At 36.1% G+C, this 16,831-nt stretch overlaps 1 protein-coding gene across 1 annotated transcript; it reads left to right on the top strand.

Annotated features, from left to right (window-relative positions):
* The first annotated feature begins 12,317 nt into the window (after positions 1 to 12,317).
* On the top strand, positions 12,318 to 15,079 carry LOC120270340 (pollen-specific leucine-rich repeat extensin-like protein 4). The gene is made up of 3 exons (XM_039277344.1): positions 12,318 to 12,485; positions 12,818 to 14,832; positions 14,896 to 15,079. The coding sequence occupies exons 1-3, from the start codon at positions 12,318 to 12,320 to the stop codon at positions 15,077 to 15,079; spliced, it is 2,367 nt and encodes a 788-aa protein (XP_039133278.1).
* The last annotated feature ends 1,752 nt before the right edge of the window (positions 15,080 to 16,831 follow it).

The raw sequence follows: 16,831 nt of genomic DNA on the forward strand, positions 1-16,831 counted from the left end.
GAGCTTTTTTTAGGTCTCATATGCAAAAGATTATATATTTTATGAAAAAAAATCCATCAACTATGTATTTTACTAGCATGTACAATTGAAGCAGAAGATTTGCTTTACGAAATGTTCAATGATGCTGCTGGTGATGTGATATACCATTATGTTGTTATTCTTTTGGCTAGCCTGTGTGTTTCACATTCATCATAGTCCCAAAACATCCAATGATGATTAAATTTTGCTAAGAACTGTGATATATTGCAACTTGAGTCCATTATTTAAAATGCTCTAAATGCATGTTAAAATTGGAATGCATATTAGAATCCCACTTTTAGGCTATAGGATGAAAATGTTGCATATCAGCACCCAACAAATATGGATTTTTTTTTATTATCCATTCTTATTTATTTTAATTAAAATATGAGTGGCTCATGTTCTGCAGAATTTAATTCTTTATCACACCATAACTGTATGATTACTTTTTCTTTTGGCCAGATTTTGAGAAATAAGATGATCCAATGCATTCCTGTTAACTTATTAATTATCATGATTCATGTACATCATCTCTTGACATATAAGATAATGGGAAAGACTTTCTGCCAAACATATAAGTTGATCTTCTTGTATGAATTATTTTGGATTGAAAGTTGTAGTGTGACTGTATGAGTGGCTCATTTGGTACATTTTCACTATACAATGATGATCTAAAAATTCCATATGATTTGATATTTATTTTTATTCTTAAACCATCATGTGCTGACTAGTTGATGAATTTTCGCGCTATATTGCAGTCTGATGGGAAAAGAAGTCATAGAAATGCCTGTTGATGAAGAATTAGATAGTGTTCTTATTTCAACTGATGGTCTTTCTTCCAAACTTCTCGAAGAGTCTGACTAGACAAAGTTATGATGGCCATTTCTGATTCCAGCATTCTTAATGAAGCTGCGAGACTAAGGGGTCCGAAGAAAATTTTTTCATGAAGGAATCTCTTGATAAAGCTACTTTAATTCATCAAGATATAATTCGTAACAATCAAAATGGAATTGTTGTTGTGAACAACTCAAGTGTCCAGGCTGACACCCCAGAGATGGTATCAGTAACTTGTGAAGCTCAATCGCCACTTAATTAGAAGCAAGACTCTAGCATTAAACCAAAAACCAAAGCTACCTTTGGAACTTCACGATCGAACCATACTGTTCCCCAACCATTTGCTCTTGCAACTTATAAGCGAGCCTTGGGAAGAAACTTTCCTGTAAACATAGTTTTTGGCAAAGTGTTTAAAGCTTTTCTTTTCTTTTCTTTCGCACTGAAACAATATGGAAATTAGCAAATGTTGTAAGTGCACTGTTGTGTCTGTAGTAATGGATCACCATGTACTATGATCTTTTCATTCAATAATGGATCACCATTTTTGTAGCTTAATAAAATTTATGTAGCCTAGCAACAACTTAAAGATGACATTCGAAAATTTCTACAGCCTAGCAATAATCTAACGACAGACATTCAAAGAAATTCTACAGCTTACAAAAATCTGCAACAAAATTTCTGCATCCTAGCAACAACTTAACAAAATTTCTGTAGCCTAACAAATTAAAGCTTAATCAGAAAATTAGAGACAGCTTAAGAAATTTCTGCAACTTAATAAATATCCTTGGCCTAACAATAATCTAAAAATAGACATTCAAAGAAATTTTGCAGCTTAACAAAAATCTGCAACAACTTAAAGCTTAATATTTTCTTCAGGTAAACAAATTACAAATTAAAGTTGCAGCAAATTAAAATTACACCAAATACAACACAAATTCAAATGTACCCGGAACAAATTACAGTTGAACATAAACAAACTCAGACAAATTCACTAAAAACATGAAAATAAATATGAACATAATGTCCACAAGCAAAGAGACAAATATAAGCCAGACATCCAAAAGCATTCCAGATAGATATTCAGCACAAATTTCTGCAACAGACATCCAAAAGCATTCTAAAAATATGGCTCAAAAGCATGACTTGCATTACCACATAAAATTTTTCATTGTCAAACAATAATGATTAATTGAAAATATAAATTAAATTAACATAAAAATTCAAAGAAATTGTCTTACTAAATGTGCATGTAAACATGTAATGATCCTTTCTCCCACATCTATTGCAAGTCCTTTTTTTCTTCAGTAATGACAATTGAATATTGATCCCAGATTTAATCCTTGTATTCACTTTTGGCCGACCTTTGCTTTTAACACGTTTTGGATCAAGAATACTAATGTGTGCCCCACAAGCATCATCTCCACCTGAGGTTGCAAGGAAAGAAGATGAACTAATAATCTCCTCATTTGCCTCACTTTGCTCCGTGGGAAAGATATGTTTTTGTGCACTAGAAAATTCACCAACCATTTTGAAGATATCATTTAGCTTAGGCATAATTTTTTCATACATCTCTAAGGATGATATAGACTGTGCAATACGAAAACACATATTTTGTGCACTCCACTTCATCAAGGGTGTAAAGAGCATTGTTACTTGTATCAACCATCGTAACATTCGACCGATATCTTGCAACCATACTCCTACGACGAAGAATATACTTTTTGGGAATCTTTGCAACCTCCTTTTTCTTTAAATATTTTCAATATATGATAACACAACACACCCTCAGTCTTAAACTTCTTACAAGAACATGTAGGTATAGGCTCCCCATCTTCAATGCCATCCTTCCTAAATATAACAATGTGATTGCAGATTTTATATTTGGCATGATCAGTCCCATCACGAATGCGTTCAGCTAGCATACTATCACTTTCTCACAATTCTGCTTGGAAAATATTGAACACAGTTCTTGTATACACTTCTCCTACATGTCTCTCAATTGGATGACTTGTATGAAAGTTAGGCATAGAGTTTAAAGTCTTGAAGTCTTCATTTTCTTCATCATTTCGTCGAGCACACAATGCCTTATCATACTGCATAACAAACTCATCCAATGGAGTTTGTGAATTAACAAAGCCATAAAAAAATTAGTTAATACTCCTCACTGCGTTGTATAGAGGTCATTCCAGCTGCGAATATATTTTGCCAATATAGAAAACCCCCATTTGTGTCGAATTTCATACATTTTACTCAACCAATGTTTATCGTCAATGTTGTATGTTGCTTTAAGTTCACCCCATTTAATCTCAAATGCTTCAATTGATGCACTACAGTGTAACCAGTTGTTGTAGTCCCTCTAGGAAGCCTTCTTTGCTCTTCAAATCTACTAAATACTTCATCGAATTTCTCCCAATGCGCCATGAACACAATCAATGACCAAAATTTGGAAAAACTTTTGCAATAGCTTTCCCCATTGCCAAGTCTTGATCTGTAATAATGGTTTGTGGATGTTTTCCTAACATACATCTCATCCATGTTTGACATACCCATAAGAAGCTTTCTTCTTTTCATCTGCGATTAGTGCACAACCAAATAAAATTGATTGCTTATGATGATTGATTCCAACAAAAGGAGCAAATGGGAAGCAAGATCTATTCATTTGATAAGTGGTATCAAAAACAACAATATCTCCAAATTCTGAATATGCCATTCTACATCTTCCATCTACCCAAAAAACAGATCTAGTCTGGCCAAACTCATCAAGATCCATATCAAAGAAAAAAAAAATCATCATTGAGTTTTTTTTTTCTTGAAAAACTTTACAATAGCCATGCATTATTGCCCAATATTATTACTTTGAATTGCCCTTAGATGATTTGAACAATATTCTCAAGTAATTTGTGCAGACCCTGTATTTGAAAGTGTTTAATTTAATATTCGAGAAATTTGGCTTGGTCACACTCTACTTTTATGCAATGCCTCCATCAAACTTCTACATGTATCACTAAAATTGCGATGAGACCGCATTTTTATCACCTTAGAGGGACTAGTTAGTAAATCATGGTTATGTGCATCACCAAAGGTTTTTATAGTCCACAATCCGCTCTTCATTGTTGACACTACCATCCGAGCTTGGCAATTTGTCCTTGTGTCTCTTCATCTGTGAACATTTTTCTCTAGTTGCCTTTTGTCTTTCATACACTTGCTTCCTTCTTTAGCACAAACAAAGTGTCGGCATGTAATTAATTGAGACCGAGATGAACGATACATGTGTCCTCTTCTTATCCCAAAACCTCTAGACTTTGCATAATCCAAGTAAAATCGAAATGTTTCATCCTCATCGTAGAACTCCATACCAACAAATGGAATTCTTTTCGATGTCTGTTCATCTTGAGACTGTGGACTCTTTGCCAATTCCTGTCCATATAAAAGTTGTTGGCTACCACCATCTTCTTGATGTTGAGATAACTCGAGCTCATTTGGATCTATTTCCATACCCTCAAATATGAAAGTGTCATCTTTGCATATTTCATCGGTGATATCCGCCATCCTATATATCCTATCAAGAAAAATACAACAAAGTAGAATATATCAAAGCATATAACTAATGGGATTAGTTGTCGTTACTTATCATTTTCCACATTGATTGTTGTAGATAAGACCAAGTGAAAATTCATAATGGTAATTGAGTACTAATGAAATCATCATATTTAATAAACATTAGTTATGTTGATTCAAAACTCAAAATAAACACTAATCAAACATTTGTTTCATTTTATTTATTTATTTTTCAAGTAAAGCTAATAGGCATTATGTTAACAATAGATGTTTAATGGTAGCATCCATCTCTTAATAGCTCTTAAAAAGAGGGGGGACACCCCTTTCGTCCCTGGAACAATAAAAAATAAAGAACATGGATAATCATACATAAATCAATCAAACATTCTTTCTAAACATTCATAAAACAGAATTCATTTAACAAATTAGTCCCATGTCTTTGAATTATGTATTAATTTAATGTTTGTTTGATTAATAATCTCATGCTAGCCTTTCATAAGATAAACTGGTGTACTTTTTTTGGTTGCATGAAGATGGATAGAAATAAATATGCTAATAAACATCTCAAATGATCGTCTCATATAGGTTCTCTAGTAGCTCCGGCAAACAAAAAATCCAACAATTTAAAGAGCTCAATCTCAAAAAAAGGATAATCAAAACCTGGACGATGGCAGCACAGGGGAAAAAGAAGGAGAAGCTGTGATAAACAGAGCGTCGGTGACAACCGGACGGTGACCTCGGCATTGGCAGGACAAGGGAAAGAGAAAAGGAAGCTGCATGGAAAAGAGTAAAGGAAGCTGAGTTAGCTCTGGGCGGGCTTTGGGCTGGATCACAAGGCATGGTTTGAAGTTGCGATGAACGGAGCAGCGGCGACAACCGGATGGCGACCTAGGCGCTAGCAGCACATTGGAAAGAGAAGAACTGGCTGCTTTAGTGGAGAGAAATATGGAGATAAGAAGAGAGGCGCAAGCACATGGGAAAGAGAAGAGCTGGTTTTCATCAACTTTGTTCAACCGTTAGATGATAAATAAGACGGTTGTAACAAACGTTCCTAGAATTCAATTCTAAGGATGTACATAGTTGATGAATTTCCATATATATATATATATATGTATCTATGGTGTTAGTGCTAAATGCACCACCAAGTCAAGATGATGTGGCATCCATGGTAACGTGGCATAGATGATGACATAGATAGCATGTGGTGACATGTCAAAAGTTCTTGGCTTGGAGGCAAATATCTTAGGAGAACTTGGTAGAGCTATTTTGGGTATGTGTTAGAACTTGAATGTAAGATCTTATCAAAACCATATTGAGGAGATTTGATTGAAGACTGAATATGAATAGAGGCTAATTGAAGAAATATCTATCAATGATTAAAAATTTACTTATTTGAAGATATACCTATTGTTGGTATGATTTTAAGATCCCTTGATAGTATGATTGAAGACATGCCAAATTGGAGAGATACCTATTGTTGGTATGATTGGCATGATTGAATGAAGATCGAGTTAGGAAAGTTTTTGTGAAGACGCACAAAGTCATGCGCCCCTTGCGAGGGGAGTGCTTAGTAAGGAGTGAGGAATTAGGCTAGTCACTAGTAGTCTGGATTGGGAGATCTAGCTACATCGACTCACACTAAGTGTGGCTAGGAGGTTGATGAGTCTTGAGGTCACTTTGCAACGGAACCAAAACTCAATCAAGTCAACAATCAGGGTCATGTTGCAAGTTGGGTTACAACAGGAGTTGCAACAACTAATTTTAGAAGATTCTAAAGTCAGTAGTCACAGAGATTCTAAAAGAGGTATGGCTTGGGACGTTGAGAAATTTATATAAGATGCCTTACTCTAAGATTATTGAGAATGGCATGAGCTATAGCTTGAGTAGGGATTAGAGAATCCAGTGAGTTTTCTTATCTACCTTTGAGATGTTGTGCGAAAAGTTTTGTACTTATATATTTTTACCTCTTTTAGTTGATTGTTTATCTCCAGGCTTGGCCCCCTAGACGAAGGTGAGTTGACACCGAACTAGGCCACCAATATCACGTGTCTCCTTTTTGTATTGGTTTGTATAAGATTTCTATGAGTGTTTGAGTATTCTTCAAATCCACAAACCATACCAGTGGAACTATCATATATATGGTTTAATCCCCCGTATGGTCCCTCTAAGTAGATCAAGTTGCTCTTTTAGTCCCCCTATTTCAATTTGACCATGGGAAGTCCCTCTATTATTTTGATTGAGAAATCTCAGTCCATAGTTTAACAGACGTTGGTTTTTCTGTGAAAAATTGCTAACGTGACCTTTTCTCTTATAAAAATATTAGTAAAAAATATTTAAAAAAAACTTAAACCAGTTAAGTAACCCGCAACTGGAATTTGACACTAACAATGTCGAGTTTCATGGTATCATTAGCAACCACGTCGGCGTCAATATCGGAAGCATGGTCTCCTCTTTGGTCACCAATCTCGACTGGGCCGTTATCAACTTGAAAAGTTGCGATCTTATCAAGTTTAACAACCATGGTGTTCTTTAGGTTTTTATCACCTACTCCACCATTCGCCCTTCTGTCCTTGCTCTCTCCTATTCTATTGATCACTCCCTATTCATCCAGTATTCCACGTTCTTTGGCTTCTTTAGCTCTATTCAAGGCAACATTGAGATTCAATCCATCGAATGGTAAACATTCTCTTTTTCTCCGCCTTTTCCACCACCTTCGCCATTGGTTCTTTCTTCCACTCCGTGTGTTTCTTCTCCACCACCACCTTCACTTGCCTCTTTAATGTTAGTCTCCATTGTCGAGAGTGCAAAGAATAGAATGACAATAACTATGGCCTCATCATCTTGCCAAAGCAACCACTTTTACTGCCAAGGTCCAACGACTGTGGCCGCAGTAGTAATGGCCGATGCCTTCATGGTAGCTTCTTGCGCCGATGTTACATTCTGGGTCTTCACACAAAGATCAAAATTTTTTAAGAAATGGGAGAATTTAGCCACTGCCCCCAAGATCATCAATGATCCGAGGGACTTCAGTTAAAAAAGTTCAACGCCGCGATCCACTCGTTCGACTCCTCCCGTATCATTGTCCATGCGTCTTCGACACTATCTACAGAGGCATCGCCCCTGAGACTAGTGCTCTCATTGCCATCAAACGCTGCATTCACAATGACGCCAATAGAATTCAGTGGCAGGCATGGACGAGAAGATCGTCAGTGAGTTTGAGCAAAGGAAGGTGCGGAGAGTGTTGCTCGTCAAATTAGCGTGCTTTAACACCGTGGTGAGGCTAGCAATTTTTATAGCGTCGTTCATATACTCACCAGCAAAACTAATCCACCGTTCATCCCTAGCTCCAAGAAATCCATAAGCTTCAGCTCAAATCACCCCCATCTTCTCAGCTTGCAGGACGTCTCCAACTGCAATGACTTCTTTTGCCCATTGTCTTTCTCCTCTCCTTCAACCAACCATGGATGAGAGAGGTGAGGCAGAGGTGGAGAGAGAAGGGTTAGGGTGAAAGGTATTAGTGAAGGATTTGGATCTCCAAAAGATTAAGGGGGTGTTAATTACTCACTTAGCTGGTTTTTAGTTTTTAAAAAAATTTTAATAATATTTCAATCATGATAAAAGCCACATCAGCAAATCTTAAAAGAAAAATCAACGGTTAGGGTGTGGATTGGGATTTCTTAATCAAAATAATAAAGGGATTCCCCATGACCAAATTGAAATAGGGGGACTAAAAGGGTAATTTAACCTACCTAGAAGGATCATAAAGGGGATTAAACCATATATATATATGGGGCCAAGTTTCTAAAATGTTTGAAGATGAAATATGAACAAAATAATGTCTCATCCAACAAGTCACTAAGTTTGCAATCTCTCATCTCTTGCTCGATAAAAGCCAGTTTCCCATCTGCATCTCCTCGGGTGTGATATTTGAGCCTAGCCTTTTGCCTTTTGCCTTTTTGCCGAGACATGCTCAGCAAGAGATGGTTGTCTTTCTTCACGTTAAAGTATCTTTTACATTGGAGTGTTACCGGTACACAATAAAATGTTTGAAGCATCATACTAATTATGCAGTATTATTTAATTAAAAAATAATTTTAAAAAAAACAATCAATAAATGGGATTGTTGGGTGGCTTAACAAACATATCATGTAAATTCGTATCTAATTAAAGGTTAAGAAGAGAGAGAGAAGGATTGAATATTGTGTAATAAAAAAAATAATAATATTTGTATGATATAAATGTATAACTTTCCAACTATATATATGTATCTCCCAGCTTAATCTTCTATTTGTAGGATTTTGGTTTATATTAAATCATATTCAGTATAAACATTTCGTCTCTTCGATTATGATTTAATTAGTTGATATCATGTCATTACTCTTAAAGTTTGTCCTTAAATTAAAATTTAGAGGATATATATATTAGAAGCCATAGATGTTAATATTCCATAACTCATTAAATAATAATATCTCCTAGCTCATACCTCATTAATTTGTACTCTATAATTGCATGAACCCACATTTAAATAGAAACTAAGCCAATTATTTCAAAATAAAAAAAATGATAAAGAATTAAATAAATTTTTACAATAAAAATAATCAATAATTTATATATGGATTGTTTACTTGGATATTTCTAAACTCTAACTCACACACCAAGACAAGATCAATCATTCTTTGAACAACCCTAAAAACATAATCCAAATCTAATTACTCAACAATAAATTAACACACACCAATAAACGAAAAATTACATCAAAATAAAAGTGACCACTTTCTACTCTATCTAGCACTAGACATCTAATCATAATAGAATTCAAAGAAAAAAAAAACTAAATGCATGAAAATCAGCGAAGGACCAATCCAGCAATGATCAACTCATGTAAAGCTTCAAATATAACTCCAACACTATTTTACAACTATGAATAATGTTTTCTCAAGACATTTATGCAACAAAACTAAGTCTAACCCAACCTATATGCATCAAGAAAACATTAATAACAAGCATGGGTCTAGAGAGAAAATCCTAAGAAAAGGTGACTAATAATTTCAATGCAAAAGCATATGTCATTGAAAAGGAAAAAACACATACAAACCAGTAAGCGTATAGGTAGATTTACCTAAGGCTTACAAATTTAAGAACAACTAGACTTGGCAAGTTCTAACAAGGGTAATTTCAACAAGGTACAACTACGTAAAAACAACATTTAAGGACCCAATCAGAGAAAATAACAACAAAAATATATAGCCAACAAGATATCAAGATTTACACATAAAATCAATTTACAAGAAAGGATTCAATATAAACCCCTTGTAGTACACCTACTACTCCAAGGCTTTAGAACCACCACAAAGCATAACAACAATCACTAAATATAATTAAGCACACATGCTAAATATCAACCTACACATCCAACCACAAGATCACATGCTCATACAAAGGGCTTAAACAAGTTTCAAAGGCAATGGTATTTAAACAAACACCTTGTGGCATAACCAAAACTAAGTAATTAGGCAACTAAACAAATAAAGCATATGCTACCAATACAAACTAATATCTCTTACTAGCAAAGCAAAGAAGAACTAATCAGCTGGGCTAAAAATAACAAGTTAGGATCATATCACATATAACTAGACATGGCCACGGTTCGGGGAACCGCGGTTACTGAGTTCTCGAACCGCGTTCCGTTCATGAAACCTTGAACCGAACCGAACCTCCTAAAGCAAGGTTCTTGGCGGTTCGGTTCCGGTTCGGTTTTCGGTTCCGGCTCAGCGGTTTTGGTTCAATCGGTTCCGGTTTAATCGGTTCATACTGGTTCGGTTTTTAAAAACTAAATAATTCAATAATTCAAATTAATTAACACAAAAATACAAGAATTAATTTAATACTAATATAAGATAGTAGGTTAAGTTAGTAGGTATACGGTATACCCAAGGTTTCAATGTTTTATTTATTTTGTTGTTATTATTTTTAATGTTCATGTATGTTATTTGTTTTTCTTTAGGAATTGTTTTTATTTTTATTTTTTTCCTTTTTCTTTTTGATTTCTAGTATACTTATATAAGTTGCATAGTTTACAAATTGAAAATCTTGGGAGTTTTATCTATATATTGGAATATATATATATATATATATATATATATATATATATATATATATATATATATATATATATATATATCTTTAAATGATCAACAAAATCAGGCAAATTGATATATATACACATATATATTCATGTTTATTTTATTTTATTTATTTATATATTTTTTTAATGATTCAAATGTTTTACATGAGAGCATTTTACTCAGTATATTTTCATTTATATAAAATAAATATAATTTAATATGAACTACGTTAATTTTGTAAGTTTCAAAACGGAAGATATATAAAAGTCTAGTCTTTTGTTTTTTTATATTAAATTATAAAAAAATAATATGAAAAATCTACTAAAGAATTGAATATTTAAGTACTTCTCGATCAATTAAATTATTTTAATAAATCCATATTTAATTTGTAACTAATAATTTGTGGCATAATCAATTAATTATAACTTATCCTCTTGCATGAGTAACAAAGTTTCGCATGGCACAGAGACATATAAGTTGGACGAATGTCACAAATCGAACCTAATCGACTAATCAAGTATTCGAATCGGACTCTAATCAATAATCAATTTGGTTAATATCTTTAATTAATTATTTAAAAATATCCAATTACTTAATTAATTACTAATTAATGATATTAACAAAAATAAAAACCCTAATAATAAATGACGTTATTTATATAAGTACGACATTATTCATATTATATTTATATAATATAATATGAACTTTTGTTTTGAAACGCTTTGGTTGAGCAGTATGTGAGCTAGCTGGTTGAACCGCATATGGAATCACCAGTTGAACCGCCGGGTTTCACGGTTTTAAATTTTTGAAACCGGGAACCCGAACCTTATATGAAGGTTCCGTTCCGGTTTTAGGACTGAGTCACCGCTTTTTTTCGGTTCGGTTCGGTTTTAGCGGTTCGGTTCGGGCTTGGTTCCACGGTTTCGGTTCAAAATGGCCACGTCTACATATAACCACAAGCTTGGCAACCCTAAACTACAGGAACAAGAAGAATTCTCTAAACAAAAGGCTTATATAGCTGAATGTCATAAATTAGGCCGACAACAAGCCTTGAAGCCGCTCTTAGCTCCATGGCATTCAAGGGAAAGAGTCTGAGATTTTCACTGAATCAGTGTAGTGCGGCGTGGTTGATGGAGAAGGGAAGTATGGCTTTAGGTCGGAGAAGGTGGGAAATTTAAAGGAGAAAAAAAAAAAAAAAATTTGCTCGCCGGTACTTATGAACACTGAAAAAGAAAAAAACGAGTGGTTGTGGGGTCCATAATAGGTTTAATATTTTGATCTTCATGTAGACATACATTTGTCATTATAAGCTCTAATGACTTATAAAAAACATTTATATTATAAATATATAAATCTACGTATGTAAATCATCATATAATTACTTAAATGCCTTTCTAAAATACATAAACATTTTTCCAATAAATATAGTATCCACTTGAATTACATACAAGCATGCTCATATTTACTATATATATATATATACATATAAATCTAAATATAACCAAACAAACAAGTTATGCATGCATGCATGAACCAATTAAGATGGGTAAGCAGAAGTCTATGATTAGAGCATACCCTAAAACAAGGCATGAAAACCAAAGGTCATGAAGAAAGGCAAATCAATGGCAACCCTATAAACCCGTTAACTGAAAGAAACCCTAACCATGGAGCCTATGAATGAGAAGTTTATAACAACAAGCTTTTCATCCCACCAGTGAAACCCTGATCCCCCCCCTTCCTTTGCTGCCTTGGGCCCTCCTAAGGGTGATGACCTTGCCCACCATGGAGGCCTTTGGCCGCTCACTCCCCTTCTTACTCCTCCTCCTTCCTTCCCTCTTCCTTTCGGCTTCTTCTCTTTCCGACGCTGAGGCTGCCTCTATCACCCGACGTCAACTCCTCACTTTCCACAACTCCGGCGACCTCTCCGATGACTTTGAGTTCGAATTTAAGGTATCCTTTCCGATACCAACAACTAAAAATATTTAAATACTTAAGTTTTTGGGTTAAAGCGGGTTCAAATAATATATCTATTTTACGTCTAATATGATTTCAAAATTTAATTTATTTAGTTTGTTTATAATAATTAGGTTAATTAAAATAAATTAGTATATAATGGATTAAAATAATTAATAGTTGTACATTGGTCAATTTAAAAAATATAAATTTAAAAAATATAAATTTAAAAAAATAGGTTTGGTTTGCAGTGGAGAGTTTTTATTTAAAAGAAAATTAAGATTTATATATAAAAAACTATTAATAATTTTTTTAATGAATTATAATAGGTGGATTACAGGTTCAAGAACCCTCGTCTTCGGAGGGCGTACATTGCCCTCCAAGCTTGGAAACATGCCATCCACTCCGATCCTTCTAACTTCACCGGTAATTGGGTTGGTTATGATGTTTGCTCATACAATGGCGTCTTTTGTTCCCCTGCATTTGATGATGCTTCTCTCCAAGTTGTGGCCGGCATTGATCTCAATGGTGCCGACATCGCCGGATTCATCCCCGCAGAGCTCGGTCTCCTCACCGACATCGCAATTATCCACCTCAACTCTAATAGGTTTTGTGGTGTTCTTCCTAAGAGTTTCAAAAGGCTCACCCTCCTCCACGAGTTGGATTTAAGCAACAATAGGCTTGTCGGAAAGTTCCCCGACGTCCTCATCGGGCTTCCCGGTCTTCACTATCTTGATCTCCGGTTTAATGAGTTCGAAGGTGAACTCCCATGGGAACTATTCGACAAAGATCTCGATGCACTTTTCTTAAATGATAACAGATTTGAATCTCGTATACCTGATAACCTCGGCAACTCCACTGTCTCTGTCATCGTCTTGGCTAATAACAAGCTCGACGGCTGCATTCCAAGCAGTATCGGAAATATGGCAAGCACTCTAAATGAGCTCGTCTTCTCGAATAATGGTTTATCTGGTTGCTTACCGCCGGAGATTGGTTCATTGGCTAATGTAACAGTTCTTGATCTTGGGGAAAACAACTTCACGGGCGTGTTGCCAAGGAGTTTTGCCGGAATGAAAACTGTGGAACAGTTGGATCTTGCTCACAACATGCTCACTGGTGTGATGTCTGAGGATATCTGCAAGTTGCCACGCCTTAATAATTTAACATTCTCTGATAATTATTTCAAAGGTGAGGCCATGGAGTGCTTGGCACTAGGAAGTGAAGTGGTTTTTGATGATAAGGGTAATTGTCTTGCTGAGAGGTCTGGGCAAAAGGATGTTAAGACTTGTGCTAAGGTGGTGAACCAACCTGTGGATTGTGGCAAGTCTAAATGTAGCTCATCTCGAGCTAAATCTCCTCCGGCCAAATCACCACCACCACCATCTCCGGTCAAATCTTCTCCGCCACCTCCAGTTACTTCTCCACCACCACCACCCCCAACGAGTTCACCACCACCACCTTCTCCTTTATTTCATTCACCACCACCTCCAGTCAAATCACCACCACCACCACCTCCGGTTAACTCACCACCACCTCCACCACCTCCAGTTAACTCACCACCACCACCACCTTTGGTCCGTTCACCACCACCACCACCACCATCAATTAAATCACCTCCACCGTCACCTTCAGTTCGTTCACCACCTCCTCCTGTAAACTCCCCACCACCATCACCACCACCTTCAGTCCGTTCACCACCACCACCGGTTAACTCCCCACCACCACCACCTCCAGTCCGTTCACCACCACCACCTCTTAAGTCCCCACCACCACCACCTCTAATACGTTCACCACCACCTCCGGTTAAGTCCCCACCACCACCACCACCACCAACAGTCAAATCATCTCCACCACCACCACCACCTCTAGTTCGTTCACCACCACCCCCAGTCCGTTCACCACCACCACCAGTCAAATCATCTCCTCCACCACCACCTCCAGTCCGTTCACCACCACCACCACCACCAGTCAAATCATCTCCTCCACCACCACCTCCAGTCCGTTCACCACCACCTCCTGTTAACTCCCCACCACCACCTTCAATCCATTCACCACCTCCTCCAGTGAACTCCCCACCACCACCACCAGCAGTAGTCAAATCACCTCCACCACCAACACCTTCAGTCCATTCACCACCTTCTCCTGTCAACTCCCCACCACCACCATCACCTCAACTTCATTCACCACCACCTCCAGTAAAATCATCTCCACCACCTCCAACTAGATCACCTCCATCAACTCCCATCTTCTCTCCCCCTCCACCAGTTCATTCACCACCCCCACCATCACCATTACCCTCAACTGGAGTACTTCCAGTAATTCCAGTTCATTCACCACCACCACCATTTGTCTTCTCCTCTCCTCCACCTTCATCTCCACTTCCATCAACACAAGTACTTCCTGTAACTCCAGTTCATTCACCACCACCACCAGTCTACTCTCCTCCTCCTGCACCCGTGAGTTCACCTCCACCACCATCAAGGACAGGATCATATCCTCCTCCAACTCCAAAACAAGACTTTGACGTTCTCCCTCCAACACTTGGACTTAGTTATGCATCACCACCACCACCCATGTTTCCAGGTTACTAATAATCAATCTTCAATGACTCCACTTTGTCTTTAACTCTAAAAAGGAAGAGAAAAAACCAAACGGAGGAGAGATTTGAGCCATATGGATTCATCAACATGTAATTTTAAAGAGATGTATTCTTCGAAGGGATTGAGATTTTCATGTGCCTGTTTTATTTGTTATAGATATAAAAATATTTGTGGATAGTTAATTTTCTTTATAATCTTTTTGCCCCTACGGAATATTGTTGGGTGAAATGTAATGTTGAAATAGAAGTTTAATAGTGGAAATGTAGTCTTGTGGGGGAAGAGAGGGAAACAAAGGGTAACTGATAGTAGACATCTTCAACTTCTATTACTACATGCAAAACATACACCATAATAGGGGTGTAAATGAGCCGAGCCGAGTATCATCAGGCTCAGGCTCGGCTCGTGTATATTATTCAAAGGCCCGAACTCGGTTGAGCCATGTTTTTTGTGCTCAAGCTCGGCATGCTGAAAAGCTCGAATAGCTCGAGCTTGGCTCATAAAACTCTTTTACGTTAGTTGGCCTACAGACTCATAAAAGCTCGAGTAGCTAGCTCACTGTAAAGCTCGGCTCATAATTTAAATATAATTCATTTAATATTATATATATATATATATATATATATATATATATATATATATATAGAAGCTCGTTTAGGCTCACGAGCCTCACGAGCTGATTAATTTTGGGCTCAAGCTCAGCTCGCCAAAGTAAACGAATTCAAGCAAGGACCAAATTAAATTGAATCGAATCGAATTCAAGCACAAACCGAGCCGATCTTGAGGTGCTCAAGAGTAGCTCGCCTCATTTACACTCCTACACTTGAATATATAAAGAGAGTAAATCACTTTTCAAAAACACGTATAGACGAATACACATACACAGTGGCTACCCATACTAGACTCTACTTATGATTCCCTTGGCATATCTCTAACTTTGACGGCCTAGTACACTGATTGAGCGGTTGCTATTCTAATTTGACTTTTACCCTTATGTCCATAGCTTCTAAGCCCCTCCAACATGTACATGTCTCTTTAACCTTTATTGTTATACATTATATTAGACTAAAAAATGTTTATCACGGTTATCTAGAAAAACAACACACTCTAGCAAAAGAAGAATGGTAGTTTATTATGATGAAACTTGATGGATTTCGCAATGGGAATAATCCCTATGAAAGCCAAGATCTTTTCTAATGAAAAATATTTGGGAACAAATAATAAATTGTGGAAGTGTACATGCACTTGAATCCATTGATGATGATGATTGGGCCTTGTGGTTCTTCTCATTGATCATATATACTAAAAAAAGAAAACTTAGATCACCACAATTGAGTCCATTCAAAATTAAATATGATAAGATATACACAATTATAGATGTTATTTGTGTACGTTTATACAACTTGTGCACATATATCTTTTGATCCCTACATGATGTGTGGTCCAAAAACCCAGCATATTATTCAAAGGTGCTCAATCTATGGACTCTTTTCTCTCTTCATAATTAGGCTTCTTAGTTTGTCCATTTTTAGAAATTTTTTTTTAAATCATAAATCTGTAACACATTTTATCTGATCAATTTTGTATTAAAAAATGAAAAAGTATGTAAGACCAACTCCACAAAAAATATTCTTAAAAATATATTATATTATATTATATTATACCATACTCATTTTTATAGGTGGTGAGACTTAGGGGTGTTTGGCTGTATTTGAAAATGCTGTGGATTTTTAATTATAATTTATT

This window comes from Dioscorea cayenensis, chromosome 10 (assembly GCF_009730915.1).
Source record: "Dioscorea cayenensis subsp. rotundata cultivar TDr96_F1 chromosome 10, TDr96_F1_v2_PseudoChromosome.rev07_lg8_w22 25.fasta, whole genome shotgun sequence".
Lineage (NCBI taxonomy): Eukaryota > Viridiplantae > Streptophyta > Magnoliopsida > Dioscoreales > Dioscoreaceae > Dioscorea > Dioscorea cayenensis.

Coding starts and splice junctions, on each gene's coding strand:
- LOC120270340 (XM_039277344.1), top strand. CDS start 12,318: ATGGAGGCCTTTGGCCGCTCACTCCCCTTCTTACTCCTCCTCCTTCCT. Junction 12,486..12,817: donor ACTTTGAGTTCGAATTTAAG/GTATCCTTTCCG, acceptor GAATTATAATAG/GTGGATTACAGGTTCAAGAA. Junction 14,833..14,895: donor GTTCATTCACCACCACCACC/ATTTGTCTTCTC, acceptor ACTTCCTGTAAC/TCCAGTTCATTCACCACCAC.